Source organism: Rhinichthys klamathensis, unplaced genomic scaffold (assembly GCF_029890125.1).
Source record: "Rhinichthys klamathensis goyatoka isolate OS25496 unplaced genomic scaffold, OSU_Roscu_1.1 h1tg000296l_1, whole genome shotgun sequence".
Lineage (NCBI taxonomy): Eukaryota > Metazoa > Chordata > Actinopteri > Cypriniformes > Leuciscidae > Rhinichthys > Rhinichthys klamathensis.
In genome coordinates this window covers 2,009,372-2,031,986 of record NW_026606815.1, presented here as the reverse complement: position 1 = coordinate 2,031,986, position 22,615 = coordinate 2,009,372, and the positions used below count along the sequence as shown (strand labels likewise).

Genomic DNA, 22,615 nt, shown 5'->3' with positions numbered 1-22,615 from the left:
CCCCATATCAGGGGGAGGCAGCTACGACCTTGAAACTTTAGCATATCTCAGCCACCTACTAAAGAGACACAGCTAAATGGAAGGCAGCTAAACCTAGGTAGATGAAGGAGCTTTCCTGTTTTGTCGAGCCGCGTTCAGTGATGCTGATGACGTAAGACGCTGCTGACGTGTTATCTGGTGCACCCGAGCTTCGTTTACAGTCTGAGGGAGACGCACGCTGTAAACAAAACAATCTTCGCAAACATGTCTAAGGATTTCGTCACAGAGGAAGACTTGCATTTTTTTGCCCAGCCATATTTATTTGAACCCGAATACACGGACGCACCAGATAACACGTCAGCAGCGTCTTATGTCATCAGCATCACTGAAAGCAGATTGACAACAGAACCGGAAGAGAATACAATGCTGAATAAAGTCGTAGTTTTTGTTATTTTTGGACCAAAATGTATTTCCGATGCTTCAAAACATTCTAACTAACCCACTGATGTCACATGGACTACTTTGATGATGTCTTTATTTCCTTTCTGGAAAAGGACAGTATACCGTGTTTACATTTTCAATGGAGGGACAGAAAACTCTCGGACTAAATCTAAAATATCTTAAACTGTGTTCTGAAGATGAACGGAGGTCTTACGGGCTTGGAACGACATGAGGGTGAGTCATTAAAGGGGGGGTGAAACACTCAGTTTCAGTCAATCTCATGTTAATCTTGAGTACCTATAGAGTAATATTGCATCCATCATATCTCCAAAAAGTCTTTAGTTTTATTATATTTATAAAAGAAAGATAGGCTGAACCGAGTCTTTCCGGAAAAAGCTGAGCGGGTGGAGGCGTGCCGTGTGGGGGGAGCTAAATAATCACGAGCGCGCGATACTATAAGTGATCATTTTGTTTAGCCTACTTGCTGTGCTTAAGTTAGACGCCGATAGACACACGTAGATATTTGAAGCAGTTCTACTCACCGCCTGCGGTTCCAACGCAAGACCGTTAACCTTTAGTGTTGGGACTGCTCCATCCTTGAGATCTAAACGATTAACAAATCCGGCTTCGAACTGGGCCTTGGTTATAAAAAAATCATCCTCGAAATGCATGGAAAAATTAAATAAAACCACTTCTCCTAAAGTAGAACACTGTCTTATTTTCAATTAATGATATATGCATTCTTTATAACAACTTGCACATCATTCTTTATTCTTTCAAGCACACATATTTAAATATAATGAATCCTTATTAAAGCTTACCAACTCATGTCCCGCCAGGTAGAGCACGTAACAATTCAAATGTGCACATCTACCACAAATGCAGGACATCAGTTCTGAATGGATCTCTTCCCAACTCGTCCCTACCTAACATTTTCGCATAGTTTTTATTCGTTGGCGAAAATGTCAATAGATTTTCGTAGTTTTTGTCATTCAACATTTTTATTTAGTCATCGTCTAGTTTTCATCTGTGAAAAAATGTCTTTGACGAAAATAATGACGGAAATTCTTTAACAAAATTAACACTGCTTTCCATCATTTCAACAAATATCAAAGTGAAAAGAAAAATGTTGTCTTAAACATCCTGACTATATCTGTTTTCTGAAACAGATGTTGATAAACTTACAATAAACTCTCAAACCAAATCTACTTGGATGTCCACCTTGCCTAAGATGGCCACATTCCATCTGTAGTGCGTAAAGCTGGAAAACATCTGTGCAGAGGAGCATTCAGCAAATTCAATGGCTCAAGAGAAAAGAGGGACGGAGGGAGTTTTACCTACCTGGTTGTGAAACCAACTGGCAGGGAGGAAACAGTTTTCTCCTAAAAACAGTATGAAAAGTGTCAAGTGTCATCTGTGGCATATTTTACAGTTCCAGAAAACCCCTTAGTCTGAACTTACTAAATGACTAATAGTTCCTTGCCAGTTCAGCTTTAGTGTCTACAAATCAGGCTTTTTGGCCGTACTATTTGGCTCACTAATATTCCTAGGCCTGTTTAAAAACAATCATAAATTCAAAGCAGACACGTAAAACCAACAGGTCCAAACGTCACTACACTGAAATCACTGGTAGAAATGGCAGCTGGGATTATTTACATATGTAAAAAATAAAAACATCCAATGCTCATTATCAGCAGATAGGACCAGGTTTTTACTAAGTTCAGGTGTCCTGAAAACTGGCTATTGACATCGAAGCAGACAAAGCAGCCCTACTCATATGGAGGGAAAGGGTTTGCCCAAGCTTGCAGATAGTTGGCCTGGGGCATTCAGTGTGCAACAACATGATGTGTATTTGCTTGAGTGCTGAACCACAGATTACAGTTTAATATATCCGAATTTTATGAAAATGGATATTTTGTACCAAATATACGGCATGCAAAAGTCACTACAAAGTATGAGGAATGGGAACAGAGCAAAAGAATAGCACTGCTTCTGAGAAAATGGCTCAGGATCATTACGGTCATTGAAGGATCAGACAGAGGCCTGGCAGACCTATACCATTCTGGATGGTGGATTTCTAAAAAAACTTTGCAGAAAGTACTAAACAACTTGAGCACATTGCCATCTGGCACAGCAACCTTGTCATACTGAATACAGTGAGCCAAGTGCTATTTATTTGAGTGTATTTTGGTCTGGAACAGGCAAATAGCTCAGTACACTAAAATGATTTCAATAGCCAAGAGACCTGAAATGTAGACTAAAACTCAGGGACACGAGTCTAATGAAGATGTATATTAATAATAATAGTAACTATTAAATTAAATTTACTGCTTGTATGTAGTCTAAGCTTTATAAGGCATCTTAGTGAGAATGTATTTAATGCTGCTTTTTGTTGTACTGAGGATCAGTCCCCTGGTTGCCAATTTTGCGCTAATAGCAACTGTTTGAAGAGTAGAAGAGGAATGAATGCGTCTGGGTTTCCTGAGAGAGAGCAACTGGCAGAATACAAAAGGATGGAGTGGAAGAGTTGACAATAAAGAGCGAAGGAGAGAGGAGGGAGGATGGGAAAATGAAAAGAAGTATGGGGTACTGAATTTAATAGGACGGGGGATGGGAAAAGAAAACAGACTGAGGAGGTTGGCATGCAAATGTGATATATGGTTGCAAAATGAAATGTTGTGCAAGCATGAGAGAAAGGGAGAAAGACTTGTATCTTGTACATCAAGGATGTGAAGTCATGGTGCAGAAACAGATGCCAGTTACATGTCACAATGAAAGGTAAATGGGCATGAAAGAAACTCTGGAATAAGAACTGGGGGTTTCTGTTCTGCCAAACAGCTAAACAAATATGACATACTGAAATAAATGATTTGCATTTACAAGCACAACCACCAAATCTTGACAACTTTTGAAAAAATCAGCTCATTATAAAACAACAAAAATTACTTGCAGTGGGCATGAGATTTATAAAATATATATATATATATATATATATTTGGTTCTGATGTTAAAACTTAGACATGCTCACAGGGATTGCCATTAAAACACTGGTGAATGTGTTTAAATGCAGAGAGAAAACCAAGGCACTGGCAACAATCTGTGTTCATTGGGTTTAATTAATGATCTTTGCCAGAAATAGTAGACTGTTTAAGGCATTTACATGACTTTACATGTTTTCTGATTAAGCATACTCGGTGTAAGTTTTTGTATGTAAATGCACTTATTGTTGGGCTTTACACTAATATATGTACATATGAAACGTGGCATTATGAAGCATTTCAACAACCTGTGAAGTGGAAACTAACAATATACCTTAGGTCCAAATATTTTACACTCTAGCTGATGCAGTCAGGCTTTTAGCCATGGAAATCTGATTGTTTTGCAATTAAGTAAAAAGACCGTGACTAACAAGTAAAACTGTTCAGTGAAAACTTGATTATGTACAATATACGCAGTTGTGAGTCAACAGGTGTGTCCAGGTCTGTGATTCCAACTCGCATGATAAAGCCCTAACAAACACAGAAACAGGAACAATACATCTAGTGTTTCAGCCTTGATTAAAGCTTAATTTACTCAAGTAACTATATTGTGTAATATGAACCCTACTATGTAACACCAATCGACGAACAGGAACTGTAGCAGCCATTCATAGGTAACCTTATAGGTTAGCTGCGATATAAATAGCTATACACTGAAATCAAGCTGTGCAATCCTGACTCATACATCCAGTCTGTTTAAGTGAGACAGGAACGTTTCATTCTATTCTTCTCTTAAATGGGTTCTATTATTTCTACATAACCTTCATCTGTGCAGGAAGTCCTTTGAGATGATGGATCTTTTCATCAATGCATCATGGCCTAAAAGGTTACTACGACTCAGAATCACAGGAACTGACTTCCTATTTTTCCATCAACAATGCGCTATTACCCTTTAAAGGGGTCATATAATGCCATTTTTGCACAAGTTAATATGAATGTTTAGGGTCTAAATGAAAACTTTGTAATATACTTTTATTAAAAATTCTCATTAGTATTTTAAGAAAACACAAATTTTACCTGGTCAAAAACAGCTCTGTTTTCAGCACGCTGTTTCAGTGCATATGCCTTCGCTCACCCGCCCCTCTGTTCTGTGGGGCGTTTTGCACAACGCACCTTGGAGTGTTGCCTTGACAACAGTTGAGGGTATATTTTGGAGAAAGAATGGCAGCGGGAGTCTCTGAGGACACATCTGTGCAACCGTATCAATTTGAACCGGAGTCGGACCCGGAACAAGATGACGGCCGCAAAGAAGTTTGACAATTAAAGGGGGGGTGAAATGCTGTTTCATGCATAGTGAGTTTTTTACACTGGTAAAGAGTTGGATTCCCATGCTAAACATGGACAAAGTTTCAAAAATGAAGTTGTAAGTTTGATGGAGTAATTCTGTTCCAAAAATACTCCTTCCGGGTTGTCACAAGTTTCGGAAAGTTTTTTTCGAATACGGGCGTGTGTGACGTCAGAGTCGCCGGAATTTCCTTATACGGGTCTTAAGGGCACTTCTCCCGGAAGGGCGCGCGCGCATCTGTAGCCTAGTGCGTGCGAGAGTACGCCTATGCCCATCAGAGCGCTGGGCTCGGCTGCGCTGCAATTAAAAAATGGCACCAAAAAAGTGTGTTTTTGGTTGCCAGGGCAAGACAACACTGCACAAATTTCCAAAGAACCCAGCGTTAGGGACCTGTGGATGGATTTTGTTTTTCCAGAGCAGCAACAGAGTTGTGCAAGTGTTTTTGTTTGTTCCCTTCATTTCGACGGTAATAGTTTTATAAACAAGGCCCAGTTCAACGCCGGATTTGCAGATCGCCTAATACTTCTTGAGTGGAGAAGTCTCAAATCTCATCTTTAGATGGAGCAGTCCCAACGATAAAGGTTCACGGTCGTGGGTTGGAACCGCAGGCGGTGAGTAACCCCCAATTTCCACCAACTGCGGAACGGCTGCGGATCCGCTCCGGAACGGCGGCGGAGTCAATAGGTTTCCATTCAAGTCAATGTGTGTATTTTCACTGACTGCGGAACGGCTGCGTTCCGACTCCGTCCCAGCTCCGGCGACCGCAGCCCTCCGGAGCAGATACGCAAAGTTCCTATTTTTGCCGGATGCCGGAGAGCGCCGCAGGAAGTCGATAAACAAAGATAACAGAACAGAACACAGAAACTAAATAAAACATCCGGTAATTTCCAAAATAAAAATATAGTTTTCCCTTTTCCAACAAGAACAATAGTTAACTTTATTTACACAGCCTACTACTTTCCCAATACATTCAAAAAGGAACCCAAATAAACATTTAGCATTTTATAAGTTGATTATATTTAATTATAAATATAGTATTAGAATCACAATAATCTCCACAAAAAAGGGAGATCAGCAGGTCAGCACATAGTTGTTTCCCCTGTACTCCTCTGGATGGAAACAAACTGTTGCTGGTTTTGTGGTTCTGTTTATAGAAACTAAATCCTGTTATATCGCGCGATCAAACGTAAATTCGCGAGATATCGTGTGTCCTCGTGACTTCAGCTGTCAGTCATGGCCGCAGCCGTTCCGCAACAAATCCGTATCTGGTAGGTATTGAAGGACGGCGGAGCACGGATCCGACACGCAGCGGAGCCAATCCGCAGCCGTTCTGCAGTTGGTGGAAATCCGGGGTGAAACTGCTTCAAATGTCTGTGAGTTGTTAACTATCGGCGTGTAAGCACAGCAAGTAAACAACATGATCACATACAGTTAATGTATCTATGGAGCATGCGATGTATGGTGTGTGTGTTTAAATACATTTGTTTAGCTGGCCACTGTAGGTGTCAGTTTGTTTATTGTAAAAATAAATCATGTCCTCATAAACCACGAGTCTGTCTGTTTACAACACATAAATGTTGTAAAACTCGCGCATGACATGGTGTTCTAAAAACACTGCGCTCAAGTTCAAATCATTTCTATTTTTAAAAATGCTCCCCACACAGCAAAAGGACTCCGCGGCGGATCTACCGCGGAGGTATCGCGGCTTCCGGAACGGACCCGCGAGACGGACCCGTATCGGCGTCCACTTGCTCGCAGTGACGGATCCGCAACGAAGGCGGATCGCGGACCCGCCGTGGCTCCGCGCTGCATCCGCTCCGCATCCGCCATTAAAACCTTACCTCTGCGGCGGGTCCGTTTGGGACCCGCAAATTAATACATACATCCGCCGCGGACCCGCAACGGACTCATAAAATTCTGGCTCATCTGGCCCGGGTCCGTTTTGGACCCGTTTATCTCATTTTTAAAATCCCTTCTGTTCTTGCTGTAGGATAAAATAGGATAAACTAAACTATAGGATAAAACCAAAAACTATAGGGCTAGTCTAGGCTAGTAACTACAGCAATATAGACCTAAGCTTAAATCTGCATCGCCTTGTATTTTTAACCTAACAATATTGTAAATAGGCCTAACATAAAAGTTTCGATACAAGACATCAATTTACTGTACAAAAGTAATCACTACTCAATGGAAATATAAAACTGACATTTACATTTATGGAAAGTTATAGGTTATAGCCTATTCTGGTTTGTTAAGTAGCCTATGTGGGCCAGGCTAATCTACATTCATTTTGTGGTCAAAACCTAATTTAGTGCTTTATAGGCCTAGGTCGGTGTAAACATAACATATTTTATCTATTAGGCTACAACTTCAATGAAATGCTGCACTATGTACAGCTAAAATATCAGAAAATGAATAACTGGTGAACAACAAGAAGTTCAATAAAAAGATGGTTTAATGTTTAATCATTTCTCCTATTACTCAGTTTGTGTGGATGGAGGCGGGACACGTCTCCTTGTTGCCCGATCTGTAGCCAGGTTGAACCACCTGATAGCATGCTTGGTGACCTGTGCATCTCCGCATCTGTGGCTGACCGCGTCACCGAGTTTTTTCTCACAGCACCTGTAATCAAACAGACAGATATTAACACAATCATAAAATTATATTACATACTGATTAGTTAACACATCTTCCTTAGTAGTTAACAGTAGTGACTTAAGTGTTAATAAAGAATCACCTAATTCCTTATTAGTTATGCAGAAAGTAAGAAACAGTATTCTAAAGTGTTACCATAAAGTCAAACAAGTGTTAAGAATCAGGTTTCTGAGAAATATAAATATTGTAGCTTGGTCATGTACCGGTCTGAAAGTAAGTGGCTTTCCTTGAGAAAGGAAGTCTGCATATTTGCAGATAAAAGCACCACAGTCATTTCCATTTGGCTGTTTGGGAATTGCCTAGAAACAAAATTCCAAGTAAGTATAACGGTAAACAAATGGGCACAGTTTAAAGAATATTTGTATAACTTATTAAATGAGGGCATGCATACGTTGGTTCTTATTCGGCCGATGGTCCATCTGGAAGCCTCAAAGCAGCAGGCTTTTTTGATTTTGTTCTCCTCCATGAGGTATTTCCTGTTAAATAATCACACGAGACATGCATACATGCCTTCAAAGCCGTTTGAGGTTAAAACCAAAGTTGTAATTGGACATAACTCACAACAATATCTGGCAGATCTCATCATGTCTCTGACCATGGAGTCATAGCACTGGAAATAAATTACCTGGTGATAAGCAATGGAGGTCAAAGGTTAAAAAAAATAGTGTAAAGGTAAATATAATTTTTTTACACTTTTAATCATACAGTATAAATATGGAAACAATCTGTTACAAAGGCATTACTATTCATAAATTACTTACAGCCAAGTCAAGGTGCAAAGGAACAAGAACTAGATCATAGAGGAAGAGATCCACTGTTTTGGTCCATTTCTTCACTGCTGCATGGCCTGCAAAATGTCCGTCTCTCTCGTGAATCCCCTGTAAACACACACAGGTGTCTGATGCACATGTAATACAGTTAGGACAGGTATCTCTCGTGAATCCCCTGTAAACACACACAGGTATCTGATGCACATGTAATATGCCATTTTAATAACTGACAGTACATTTGACTAATTACCTGTTTTTGTATAAACAAGTGCATCATTTTTATTCTGTAAACGCTATTTCTGTCAAATGACGGTTATTAATAATTATGGCAGATTTAAAAAAAATAATAATTATTAAATCAATAATTATATCGATTAGCTCTATAAAATCTACAATGTTTTTATTTTAGATGTATTGAGGGTCATTTGTTTTGTGTGGATATTCATGCATGCATTACAGCACATTCATTAAAATCATTAATTTAACCATTGTGAATATCCGAGGGTAACTTAACGGTTGCTTCACGACTAATTTCAAAGTTCCATTCGACTGTGACACTAGGAGGCGAAATGCGACAATCGTATGCGAATGTCGTGTGCAGTGGAAAGGCGGCTATTGGCTGTGCTGGGGCAACTGCACATCCAATGGCGCGGGCGCCTCTGACGTGCGAGCTGCGTGCGACCAATGAGCCAACTCTACGTCATTACACGTCAGAGCCCGCCAAGGGGGCGCCAAGTCCCCGAATTTTCCATTATAGCAGGTCTTCGTTCATTCATAGTCTGTCTGACATTTATATTTTAGAAGCTATGTGTCTGTCATGGATTTGCACTGAATTGATTCTCAAAAATACGGAACAAAGTGCGTTCCGTATCAGTTCAATACGGAACAAGACTTGACTTTTATGTGTCAAATAAGCTGTCATCCCTCCCTCTCGAGCAACTGACAGGACGTCGTCCCACGCGAAGTCATGGCAACCAAATTAAACAGGGCGAGTAGGCCTACTACTTGTCACTGAATCTTATTTATAGTGTATATAATATATTATAATATATTTGCCTATAGGCAAAGTGACGAACAGCGTTGAAATCCGCACTCACGTGGGTAGCGTTGCCGTGAAATATGACAGCTAACGTTACAGTTTATTGGAAAATAAATTTATTTATGAATTTGATGAATTTAGTGTTTACTGCTATCAGTCCCAAGACAAGAAGCTAACGTTAGCGAACGCTGCAGGGACCCTCTGCCTGTGACTCCCCGCTGCAGGAGACGCTGCTCCGACACGCTGTATTAACGATACTGTTTTAAAACCAACATGATAAACGTAACGTTAGCTAATAATGTTCACTTAGCGTTTTGATTTGTTGTTAAACTATGTAATGCACAGCTAGCTAGAAGCTAGCGCTAAATCATTATCCACGAGTGAACATGTTTAAGTTGTCAATAATTTCAAACAACGACATTACAATAATTTACATGATGATAAAAAAAACAATGTTTACAGTCAATGTCGCAATATATAACTTATATATATAAATAACTTACTTACTCAAAAGAGGGTTCAGCGCAACCGTGTCCCAGCAAAGAAAGGCTCGACTGATGATCGGCTCCTGGTGTGCTGTAACGTTAGTTCAACCGTTAGCAGCTACAGTAAAGGCGCGTCCGCGTCCTAGGATCCGACATGGGTCCGCACTGGATCCGTTGTTTGACAGTAGAATTTACGGCGCCTCCCGGAGGCGGAGCTGATCCTCTGGGCGGCCCCAAAACGAATGTGACAGTTACGCGGGTTTGGCGACTTGAACGCGGATCCGCTTAGGAGTCTCCTGCTGTGTGGGTCGAGACCTTATGGTTTTCACCCATTTCACTGCCCATCTCACGTTTTTGTGAGCAAAAACACGTTCTGTATGAACGAGCCCTTAGTATTGTTTAGATCCTTGTTCTGCATGGGATTACTATCTGATTGTTAGCCATGGTTTATTTTCGAATGTCACTCACAGCTTCCAGACGCTCTCAACGCAAAAGCTTCGCGCGCTCGTGTCGTGAATATTTTGCTCCGCCCACACGGCACGCCTCCACCCGCTCGGGTTTTTCCGGAAAGACTCGGTACAGCCTATCTTTCTTTTATAAATATAATAAAACTAAAGACTTTTTGGAGATATGAAGGATGCAATACTACTCTATAGGTACTCAAGATGAACATGAGATTGAGTGAAACTGAGTGTTTCACCCCCCCTTTAAGGCTCGAACAGGACGTTTCTGAATGGTTGGTTAACGACTTTGATCTATTTTTGTATGCACTGGCAGGTTAGAGTAGTGAGATACGAACGCTATGCGTTTACTGATGTATACGTTAGGGACAGATTGAGGTTACAACTCATGGTCATGAAAAACTTTTTTCCACGATTTGCAAAGATTAATATAAAGGTTAATAAAACTTTACTTTTAAAACTAATCTTTTAAAATGTAATGCATACATTTGAATGTTTAATGATTTTTAAAAGATAGAAAGAAGATAATATATAGATAGATAGATAGATAGATAGATAGATAGATAGATAGATAGATAGATAGATAGATAGATAGATAGATAGATAGATAGATAGAATATGATTCAAATGTAAATAGATAAATTGTATATAATTCAAATGTAAAATGCTTAAAGATAGATAGAATATGATTCAAATGTAAATAGATAAATTGTATATAATTCAAATGTAAAATGCTTAAAATTACAGATTAAAATTACTGTCCAAAATCCATGAAAATCCTGAAATTTGGCAATGATAATTAATATATTACAGGTATTTCTGCTGCAACCCAGAAAGCCTTTGCTAGCCTTGGTCCATTAAAACCACTATTCATCAGCATGCATTGATTAATCCCATGGCATGTAGCAAAAAAAAAGAAAAAAAGGTGCGACCAAATCATATGCTGGTGCGACCAACTGAGAAAGTTGGTAGCACCAGTGCAACCAGTGGAAAAGTTAGTCTGGAGCCATGAGGGGCGTCCGACCGTGTGACGTCACACGGTCGAACGGCTCGATTTGAGACAGGGAAAAACATAAAAGGAGATTAAAACAAAAACACTGGATGCACTGCCAACACACATTTCAGTACAATCAACTTGTAAAAGTGCATGTACCATTATATGACCCCTTTAAAGAAAATCTACAGCTGACCCTCAAAGTCTGAAACTCTGTAACCTTTCCAATCTGTTGTTATGTATTGTAGAGCAGCTTTAAGCCCAATTCATTGGTCATAATTTGATCGCCATAATCATTTATGTAATGACCGCTGAAGCTGAGCTGGGAAAAATACTATAATTATATATGTTTCATTATTTCAAATGCTTTTCTCAGACAATTACACTGAACTATTTCAATCCTCCCATTTCGTCTTTCTCCTTCTTAGTAAGGGATGAGGACTATGGGCTCAAGCTAAACATCAGGACATCATCACAAACATTTACATTTATGCATATGCAATCAAAACTAAAAGCAACCAAAGCAAAAGTATAATTTATCACTTCATACACTCCCTGGGATTTGAACTCATGCTAAAGCCATTCTCCACTGTTTGAGCTAAAAGGAATACAACAGAAATAGCAGGATTAATTGTCATATACTACATGCCTATTATTTACTTCTGTAAGCTATTGTTACTCTTTAAGAACTCTTTACTGTTCACCGTTTCAAATAAATTAAATTTAACAGTATTTGAGTTGTAGTCCAAGAGGGTAGACTTGAGAACATATGTTCTGCAAGGTGTCTGCACTCTTTTGAAAATGTACAGCCAAAGTAAACTCATTACAACTATGTAGGTTTCTTCAAAACTTTTATGACAAGTCTGCAACCTTCGGTTCTGAAGTCACTAACCGGACATGGTGAGTTTAGCCACTGGCCTCCACAACAAACTACTCCTCTGGGACAATTCTGGCATTTCCTGCATCTGTCCCACACAGCTACTGGAACACAGACCCTCGCTCATGTACACAAAGTCTGGTATCCCTCAAACAAATAACAACGGATAAACATTCTTCTTTTTTTTTTTTTTTTCTCACTCTAACTCCCCATAGTTTCTTGTAAGAGAGGTGTCAGCAACTTCAAGTTCACAAACTTCCCACAAATTTTGATCTTATCTAAGATCTTCCTTTTTTTTTTTGTAGACCTGCATATCTTTCTGTAGAAGTTTATCGATTAATCTCAACCTCCTCATGTACTATTCTCTGAGTTGTCTTGTACCTTTCCCACCATTACTTTTCCAATTTTCTTGATTCATTAGTTACTCACATGTCATTATAGAACTACACCCAAATCAAAAAAAAGAGAGAAAAAAAGTAAGCCACAAATACTACATCTTATATTTTATTATCAATGAAAACTGTGAAGTATGAATTTGAACTGCATGAGATTTTCAGGGCAACTTTCATGACATCATAATGTAATCAGGACCATAATGCCTTCTTCCCCAATAGATATAGTAAAGTTTCATTGCAGCCAGTTAACAGTTCAATTGGCAACTATACATTAGCAGCCTAAACAATGGAATACAATACCTGAGTTGTTTGACTTACTGTATGCAGCAGCTGTTGGAACAATTTAGAAACATTCCACATTTGAAATTAGAATAGCATTTGATACACAGTCTGATGATTCAAGCTAACAGACACAATGCCTTGCCAACCACAAAGGCTTTATTGAAATTGTACCTACTGTACCTGCAATGGAGAGGTGCCAGTTCTAGGGTACCCAGTCAGCTGTATCCTACCTCTAAAACAACCACTGACAATGTTACTGCTGGTAGATTAAGCCCTATCTTTTGTATTTCGTCTTAGTTTAATCTCCCATAATACACTTAAACTGGCAAAACTTCATGCTCTTTCAGGTTATGTGAGGTGACGGATGACATAACATCAGCTTACCCTGGATCTATGGCTGTGTTTGAGCTGTTCTCATTACTTTGTGGGAGTCTTTAGGTATGCAGGCTGTTTGTTGATTTATTCTGTCCTGTGTAAGTTTCCAATCTGAGGTGATTAAAGGCCTCAGGCAGAGCCAATCTTCTGTTGTGTAAACCCAAAACACCACAAACTTTCCTATTTTCACATCATATTACGCCACCAGCACAAGATGAATGTTTATCCTCTACCAATCTCAAGATAACATGAAGGTCTTAATTTTGTCAGTACAAATAACATTAGAAATAAGATGAAGAAATATAATTTATTAGAGTAGACTAAAGCTACATTAAAAAGGCTAATATGTATCCCAACTAGTATTCGGTATTTACTGCAATGGACTTCTTTTCTCCATTTGTTGTGTGCTAGTTAAAGCCAGAACTTCAAAGCCATGTAGAGGAAACCTGCAAACAGCGTGAGGTCCACTTACGATGCGTTGAGCATAGATATAACAGGCTCAGTTGTTAAAAGTAAACAACTAGTTTGAGCTACAAACAACATGACCTCCTTAGGTAAAAGGCTACTGTGAGTCATTAAGGGGAGTGATAAAAACCTCCCTGTAAATGCACACCTCAATCTGCACCATGTCATTCATCACCTTGGAGGAGTGTCTGTCTAATTTGGGACACAAACTGAAGGCAGCATTATTGAAGAATGTAAATGTTTACACAATAGAACATCAGTGCTTAAATCGTTGGCAAGAATACACTACTGTTCAAAGGTACTTCATTAAAGAATATTAATCAGCATTAATTGAACTGCTTTCAACATTTAATAAGAAATTATTCTTGAGCACTAGATCAGCATATTAGAATGATTTCTGAAGGATCATGTGACACTGAAGACTGTAGAAATCAGCTTTGCATCACAGGAATAAAGTAGCCTACATTTTAAAATATATTTAAATAGAAATCTTTTTTAACTAATATTTCACAATATTACTGTTTTACAGTATTTTTAATCAAATAAATGCAGTCTTGCTGAGCATAGGAGACTTCTTTCAAAAAAATATAAAAGAAATCTTACTGACCCCAAACTTTTGAACAGCAGTGTCTGTTTATTTTCAAAAAAGTTTTTTTTTCACTTCCTGTATTGGTGGACAAAGATAGGAATGAAATTTGAAAACATCATTAATGCTCAGAACCTTGTCTCTATGGTCAGAGCAAATGCATTTAACATGTAGGAAAATAAATGGAAAAATCTTTCAACTAGACAGATTGGCCAAAAAATTACATGAAAGCACAATGAAAAGAGGCATATGTGCCATGCTCATTTGCCAAAACTTTTGCCAAGCACAAAACTTGAAAGTTGAGCATGGAAAGGCTTGCACATGATTCTATTATTGATCTTCAAGGTTCAAGAAATAACCAAAAAAAATCTCAACTGGAAGTCATTTCAGCGTCTTCGAAAGAAAGCAGATATTTGGAGACTTCTGAGAGTATCCAGATATCCAACTGTAACAAATGTTAATTTTCCTGGACAAGTTAATAGCTCACAGCTCCGCCAGCAACCACGAGCCATCTGTGTGGGACTAAAACCCAACATACAACAAACAGCATTGTTTGAGGCTTTTGACCTAGCCTTGCAGTTTAGAGGAAATCCATTAACATTTTCCCATTGAGTTCAACAGTGGAGGAGCCAGAGAGAGAAGCCACCTACACAAGGGCCAGGCATTTCCCAAGAAACAACACAGATTATCAACATGATTTGAGGTTTAGTTAATGATCCATGAGGTGACTGAATTGTGTGTGAAACCATCTTCTCACGCTTCTCAATCTGAAATCCATATTTATTTCATATAAGCAGTACTGAAGTGCAAGGTGGTACCTTCCAAGTTTATAGTAGAATGACCAGATCCTAAGTCACAGTTTGAGCAGACTTGTGTAAGGCAGCCAATGCTGACAGAGACATACAGTGTCTGAACATTACTGTCTACCATGAGAGTGAAGTGTCTTCAATTTCAAGACATCCTTGAAAAATAAACAACACATTCTCATCCTTTGGCGTCATATAGGTGACGCCATATGACATTTCGTCAAAATCTTACGCACATGGCATCCTTTAGCGTCAATATAACACGCACTGTTATGGGTAGGTTTAGGTCTGGGGTAGGGTTACGGTTATGGCGCCTTGGGATCTGCGTCTCATATTCACGCTAAACGATGCTATGTGCGTCGGATTTAGACGAGCGTCACCTGTATGACGCCTTGGGTTCTGCGTCTCATATTGACGCTAAAGGATGCCATGTGCGAAAGATTTCGACGAAATGTCCAAAGCGTCACATGTATGACGCCTTGGGATGAGAACGGGCTCAAATAAACATACCGCTTCAGGCTATTTCCAAAGACGCTCATTCAGCATCTCTGCATTACAGGAGTGTAATGTAAACAATAATTGGTACATTCAAGCAGGTAGTTTAAGGATTAGGAAACATTTACAAAACATTTCACACTACTGCAACACTGATAATTGACATGAGGAACATCAGCCAAAGTCAAAGTCGTGGCCTAATTGTTAGAGAGTCAGACAGGTAACCAGAAAGTTGCGGGTTCGATTCTCAATACCGGCAGGAAAAGACTGAGATGCCCTTGAGCAAGTCACCTAACCCCAATCGCTCCCTGGGCGCCACAGCAAAAATGGCTGTCCACTGCTCCGGGTGTGTGTGTACAAGGTTTGCCGTGTATGCGGGTGTTCACTATTCATTACTCCTAATGTGTGCGCAGTGCACTAACTTAAATGGGTTCAATGCAGAGGATACATTCCGAGTATGGGTTACCATATTTGGCCTTCACATGTCACTTTCATTTCATTTTTCATTTCAACAACCTGGAGCTTCCAAGATCAACTTTCATCCTCAGCATACTTGGGAAAACCCCATGGGTCTTTTAAAGCAATGTTTAAAGTAAATCAATGAAGCACTTACTTGGGACAAAGTCAACACTAAAATATCTCTTAATTTACTGCTCAATAGCGTAATTACTAATGTGCCACCATAAAACATTTATGGTGGTTGGGTTACCACAGGAAACTAAATAACCCCACTAAGATGATGCTATACAATTACTTAAACATAAGGAAGATCAATGTGACTTGTTTATCTAAGGATGGTTGAGATGACATGCTTTTTTTTCACCTGAAAATATCTTTATCTGTCTGTTAATGCCTATATTGTCATTTTTGAATGACAAACTATTTGGACACCCTTGTGATAGAATTGACTTTGCTCAAACATGAACAGACAAATGCTGTTAGCATACATTAAACTGTTGTTGCCAGTGGATAAAACTATACAACAAGCAACATAAAATCTGATTTTAATTATGTCAGATTGGCCTAGTTGCATGAAATACAACAATATAGTGTGAAATTAAAACAAATGGTGATGCAGATCAAGTCACATCAAAGTATGCAGAAGATATTAGATAGATTTAAAACTACACAGGAAACTACTCTTTTAATAACTAAGCTGTCAAACATAATTGTTACTTTATTTATTCATCAATTCCTTTTGTACATATAAGGCATTACTGCAAAGAAACGTCTCTCAACCCCTCCAACAGCAATGCTTATTCTCAAAATTGTATCTTTGTCTTTCACAGTACTATTAACATTTAAAGTGCACAGAGAACAGGACGTACTGGGAAAGTACAGTAACTTTACAAATAATTACAAAGAAATAGCAAGTAACACAATGAATAAAACTTGACATTTTAAAGTAGAAAGACTGAAATAGTATTTTTGGTTGTTCTTTTCTTAAAAAATCTTTTTTATGGTCCTGCAGAAAACTCATTTGTTGTGACTTTCAATAATGTGTTTGACAGGGGAAATCCGAATTGTTTTGTGCATAGTTGTCACATATTCTTATACTGCTATATCAAAACTACCAGCAGAGGTCAATTAAGGTTACCATGCTACATTATATTAGTACTGAATAATGTTTTTTGTTGTGATAACTCACCATGCTTGAGCAGATGTTTAATTGGTGGTAACATAAGAACACTGCACCTTGAGGCTCTTAAATCATGCATAAACCTGTGCTCCAACAGCATGGAGATGGAAGCACCTGAACTCTGTTCCCTCTTTATGCAGGTGAGTTCCTTAAAAACATCACAGATTAACTTTATCCCCATCGAAAGACGTGTGTGCATCATTCAAACACGTATTTTAACACATTAGCAGGTGCATTTTTGCTCTCTGAAAATGTTAAAGGACAGTGACTGAATCCCTCTTTGTCTGAGGGGGGGGGGAATGAAACCACCTTCAAGATTCAAATGTCACAACTGTGGCTTTTCATCAGAACCTCCTACAACATTCATTAGAAAGAATTCTGCCACGCCTTCAGAGTTTCCTATCAAATTCAGTCCAGTCACATCCCTCAGGAGTTGTCTCTGCCTGCACAAGGCTTAGGATGATAAATTCACATTGAGCGCAATAAATCCCTGTCAATATAAGAACAATATGTTATGGCTTACAACCAAAAAAAATTGTTATGAATTGTATGCTTCTTAAAAAGCAGATAATCGCATTGTCGTTTATCTTATATCATTTCTTGTACTGCAGGGCACTCTAAAAATTATGAGAACAACAATAAAAAACATGTTTCACAGAATCAGTTCTTCTTACTGCATTAGTTTTCAATACATTGACCGAACATGACTCATGTAAGATCTTGGGAATCTCTACACACCCATCCACAGCAAATACTACAGTCTACAGCTGCTACCTGTACATGCTACAAGGAAAGAAAGGACCGTTTGAAAACATTTACTTCTGAAGAACTACTGAGTGGCATGTGAAAAGACTGTCAGGTATAACTCTGATCATAAGACTGATAAGACTGATGAATCAATGAAGAATCAGTCATGGTTAGTACCTCTATACTAGGAGATTTTTCTGAGAATTGCAATTTTCCAAGTGGAATCTTCCACCAGACCAGTTAGTTTGGCTGCATTTTATCACTAGAAAAGAGTCAGTAGATTTAGATTTTTCCCATAAGCAGCTTTATGCAATATATTGTCCTCATTTCCTTCTGCAGAACACAAAAGAAGATGATTTTGACTCATACAATTAAATTCAATGGGGTCCAAAAGAACACTGGACCCCAATTTCTTTCCTGTTATGAAAATATTCTTATTGAAACAGGAAGCCAGATACAGTTCAAAAGTCTGGAACCAGTAAAATTATAAATGTTTTTTGAAAAAAGCATTTTATGCTCACCAATTTTACTTGATTAAACTTTTAACATTTACTTAATTAAAAAAAAAAAACAGCAAAAAAAAAAACAGTAAAAAAAAATATATATATATTATTATAAATTCAAATAACTGTTTTTAATATATGTCAAAATGTAATTTATTCCTGTGATGGTTAAGCTGAATTTTCAGCATCATTACTTTTCAGTGTCACCTTTGATCAATGTACTTAGAAAGTGAACTAACAATCCCTAAACCCCAAAAATTTGATTTAATTGGAAATTACATTTCTGATTTCAATTGGCAAAGTTTTGTAAATAAGCAAAACCCCGTATAAAGTGAAAACTGCCGATGACAGAAGCTATTCCTCATTCTAGTGAGCTCAAAGTGCATCTGAACAGCTCAATAAGCCAATTATGGCAATTGTTCAGAGCACAAAAGTACAGAGATAAGAGATAACTGGTGGAGAAGTGTACATTTCCCATTTTGCTAAAAAAATTCACAGGACTTGTTTCTCTGCTAATGTTTAGCATTTTCTTATGGGCCTTTTTTTCTTACCTGAGTTTCTTGACATGTCAAAGTGACGTGTGAAACACAAAGTTGACAAACCCTCTCCATTACTCTTGCGGCTGTCAGCAGACAGAACCAGGCAGTACATGAATGGGCCTGATAGGCTTGTAAAGCCTGAAGCGTCAGTGACTGTTTCTGAGCATGTTTCCACGGTGATTAAGCATGTGGAAAAACAGAATGGGTGCTGCCTGGATAATTTAGGCAGCCACTGCCAGGGCATTTGCAGAAATTAGCCTGAGCCTGCTGAAATATAGGAGAGACAATGACACTGCTGATATAACAAACGTTGCCAAGATCTGACACAGAGGAAAGACAGTGCAGGACTTTTTAACTGCCAGATAAGGAGTTGATCAAGTTTGAACAAATGTATATGGAAGGAAGCTGTTACATGTAGATTATATTGAAATACCTGTAATTACTGTCACCTTTGCAATGTGTTAGTGCATTAGATTAGAAGCCAAAAGATTATGACATCATAGTCGCGTGAGCGGCAAATGGGAACAGGCTATTAACTTCTTCTCTAAATGAATGAGCGCATATGTATTCAGTTTTTAAAAAAGTGTCTCTAATCATGTGGGTGTCCACTTAAGTGCAAACCACCCTGCAAACTACTACTCTCCGCAGAGGCCTGAAGCTGAGGGCGGCAGAATATAACTTCATGACATCATGGTAGAAAGTCACAAATAAAAGGGGCTGGTATGGTTCTTACATCATTCAACCCAAAATGTACACACGCACATGCATGCACATAATGAGGAACCAGAAAAAAACCTTTGAATCATTTTATAGGCCAATAAATGGCTCAATTTTCTAGAATACCACAGCTAGCTGAATTTTTTTTTTTTTAGGGGTCCAAAAACTAACTGCTGGGAGCCCTATTGTTTTCATTAGGATTAATATTATACATTTTCTGCCTGAAAATTAAATATACAGAATAACCCGTAAATAGTAGAAACATGACATTTAGAACACTACAGGAAGAGCTACAGAGCAAAAAAGAAAAAAAATATACCACCATTTATTTCTGCCAAGGAAATTTTTCCACCATATTGGATTTCTACGGAAGAGAAAGAGGGCCATGCAATAATAAAAAATAAAACCATCTCGAGATTAAAGTCATTATAATGCAAGATTAAACTCAGTTTTCTGAGAAAAAAAACTTGAAATACAATATTGAGATTCAACTCATTAAATTTCGAGAATAAAGTCATTATAAATATAAACTGCGAGTTTAATCTTGCATTATAATGACTTTAATCTTGAGATGGTTTTATTTTCTAATATTGCTTGGCCCTAATCCTCTTCCATAGATTTTTGAACAACAACAAAAAAACTACTTTTGCAAACTAGGTTTTTTTGACAGTCAGTACTTGTAATTTGGCTGTACCAAATTTTGCATATGTGTATTCTTGAGTCTCAAAATAATAATTAAAATATGTTAAACTTTGAATTCTAGGCTACATAATGAAAAATGTAGGGCACGGCAAGGGCTGTGAAACGATTGATCGTGATTAATCGCATCCAAAATAAAAGTTTGTGTTTACATAATATATGTGTGTGTACTGTGTATAATTATTTTGTATATATATAAATGCACACACATGTATAGAAAAATTTGTTATTTATATATAAAATGTTTATATTTATGCGCAAAGCTTCTAGGTTGCACGTCACACGCAGGCTCACTATTGGCCGACGCTGGTCATGTGTGTGATGCGTGACGTACAACCTAGAAGCTTTGCGTAGTTTCACTACGTGAAATATCACAGCCCACAGAGAAGGAAATGATTAGTTGAATAAAGTCGTCATTTTTGTTTGTTTTTTTGTGCACAAAAAGTATTCTCGTCGCTTGATAAACTTAAGGTTGAGCTACTGTAGTCACTCGGACTATTTTAACGATGTCTTTCATAACTTTTGGGCCGGTCAGTTTCGATCCCTTAAGAAGCCTATGGAGGAGTGATCCAGCTCTCAGATTTAATCAAAAATATCTTAATTTGTGTTCCGAAGATGAACGAAAGTCTTACGGGGTTGGAACAACATGAGGGTGAGTAATTACTGACAGAATTTTCATTTTGGGGTGAACTAACACTTTAATGCTGACATCTGGGTTGGCCTACAAAAATACATCATTACTGCAGCACTATTCCTGAACCAAATAAGTATCTTCAATGAACTTTAGTAAACGTATGTATAAACTTGGTTGTGCTGGACCAGTTGGTGGTTCTATAAAAATGACAAACAATCTGATATGTTGATGTGAACTTGAAATTGAATATGCTTTGACCAACATCCAATGAGCATTTCAATACTATTTCAAAAGCATGAAAACTTTCATCTCGTTTGGACAGAGGGTGGCGCTATAACAGTGAAAAACTGAAAAATGTGTGCAGCTTCATTACATGATACACTGATGTAAATTGCACATTCATTGTCTTAACATATAGGTCAAATACAAATGTTACAATTTTGTAAGGTCATATAGTTTAAAGGGTTATTTTTTTCTAACTTAATAATTTGTGCTTGCAGCTATATAGCGTACAAGCCTATCGCAACTGAGCTGATTTGCATACAGGTAAACACTAAGGGAGAAATGGCAATGAGATGTATCATAGAACTTCCAGAGCAACAAAACCAGCGTGTTAGCGCATAACTTTCCGTTCAAATTTGTGTAAAAAAAAAAAAAACACCTTCAGTGACCTAAATCTTCAGCAATGGGATAGGCTTGAGGGAAGTGGCCTAGTAGATTTTGCGTGTCACAAAAAGTACTCTGTAAAGAAAGTACCTCCATTATTTTTTCTTTTCTTTTTTTTCAGTGCTGAACATGTTTCAACTTTCTTTGCACAGTGCAAAACTTAGGCTAAGTGCATTCAAACGTACACATTATTCTAAACGTAGGCTAAACATAACGAGTGCTGAAAACATTAAAAAGCAACTGCGCAATATTAATTCCAAAGCATCAGTGCACGTCGTCGGTTGTGTCTCAAAACCAAACGAGCTGCCTATAGCTAGACAACATTTAGAATTGTTGCTTATGATAAAAATGCTTCAGGCGTTTTTGACGCCCAAAAATGCAGTCTAGACATGCAGCTCGCTTAGATTTGAACCACAACTAGTAAGTAATGTTTATTGTATTACCAGTTGGTGGATGCTCGCGGGTTGAGGATGTCTTCTTTAGCAGTCAGCAGAGACAGGCTGTACGTGTCCAAATTAATCGCTGTCATCCTAATGCAGGAGTGTTTCTATGTAGGCTACTCCACAAGACCAGTGCACTTCAACTCTCGCTCTATGTCCCTAGTAAACACGCGCAGTTCCCTTATCCAAAGTTGCATTCAGTGACGTGAGTTTTGCAGGCGATGTGTAACTTCTGTAAGTGAAGAGCTGTTTGAGGTGGAGGCGAACACTGCTGATGTGCTGCATCAGTCCTGCTGGAAAACTTCGTGAAGAGGAATCTCTCCAAGAGCTCCACCTCCTGCTCCGAGAGGGAAAAAACACCAATGATGTTGCACAATTTCACTTTATCTTGGTTGTTGGTAACATGAATTAGGTCTAGGCCTACACACCGTGGTATGCACGGTCACATTCAATTAATTTGGAGATAACATAATGTAATCCAGTTGTAATGTTCTTGACTGTTTAAACACGAGGACGCATATCAAAATGGGTTTATGGACATTCTTGCTGAGTTAGATCATGAGATGTCCAGATGCCTTTGCAAGTTTTATGCTAACTTGGATT

General features: G+C 38.3%; 1 protein-coding gene across 2 annotated transcripts in view; it reads right to left on the bottom strand.

Moving 5' to 3' along the window:
* si:dkey-40c11.2 (drebrin-like protein) overlaps positions 1 to 22,315 on the bottom strand; it is a 46,062-nt gene extending 23,747 nt beyond the window's left edge. For both annotated transcript variants that reach the window (XM_056270024.1, XM_056270025.1), the window contains exon 1: positions 22,016 to 22,315. In XM_056270024.1, the coding sequence (XP_056125999.1) occupies positions 22,016 to 22,101 (86 nt within the window). In that variant the 5' untranslated portion in view covers positions 22,102 to 22,315. The remainder of the gene's footprint in view (positions 1 to 22,015) is intronic.
* Between the last annotated feature and the right edge of the window lie 300 nt (positions 22,316 to 22,615).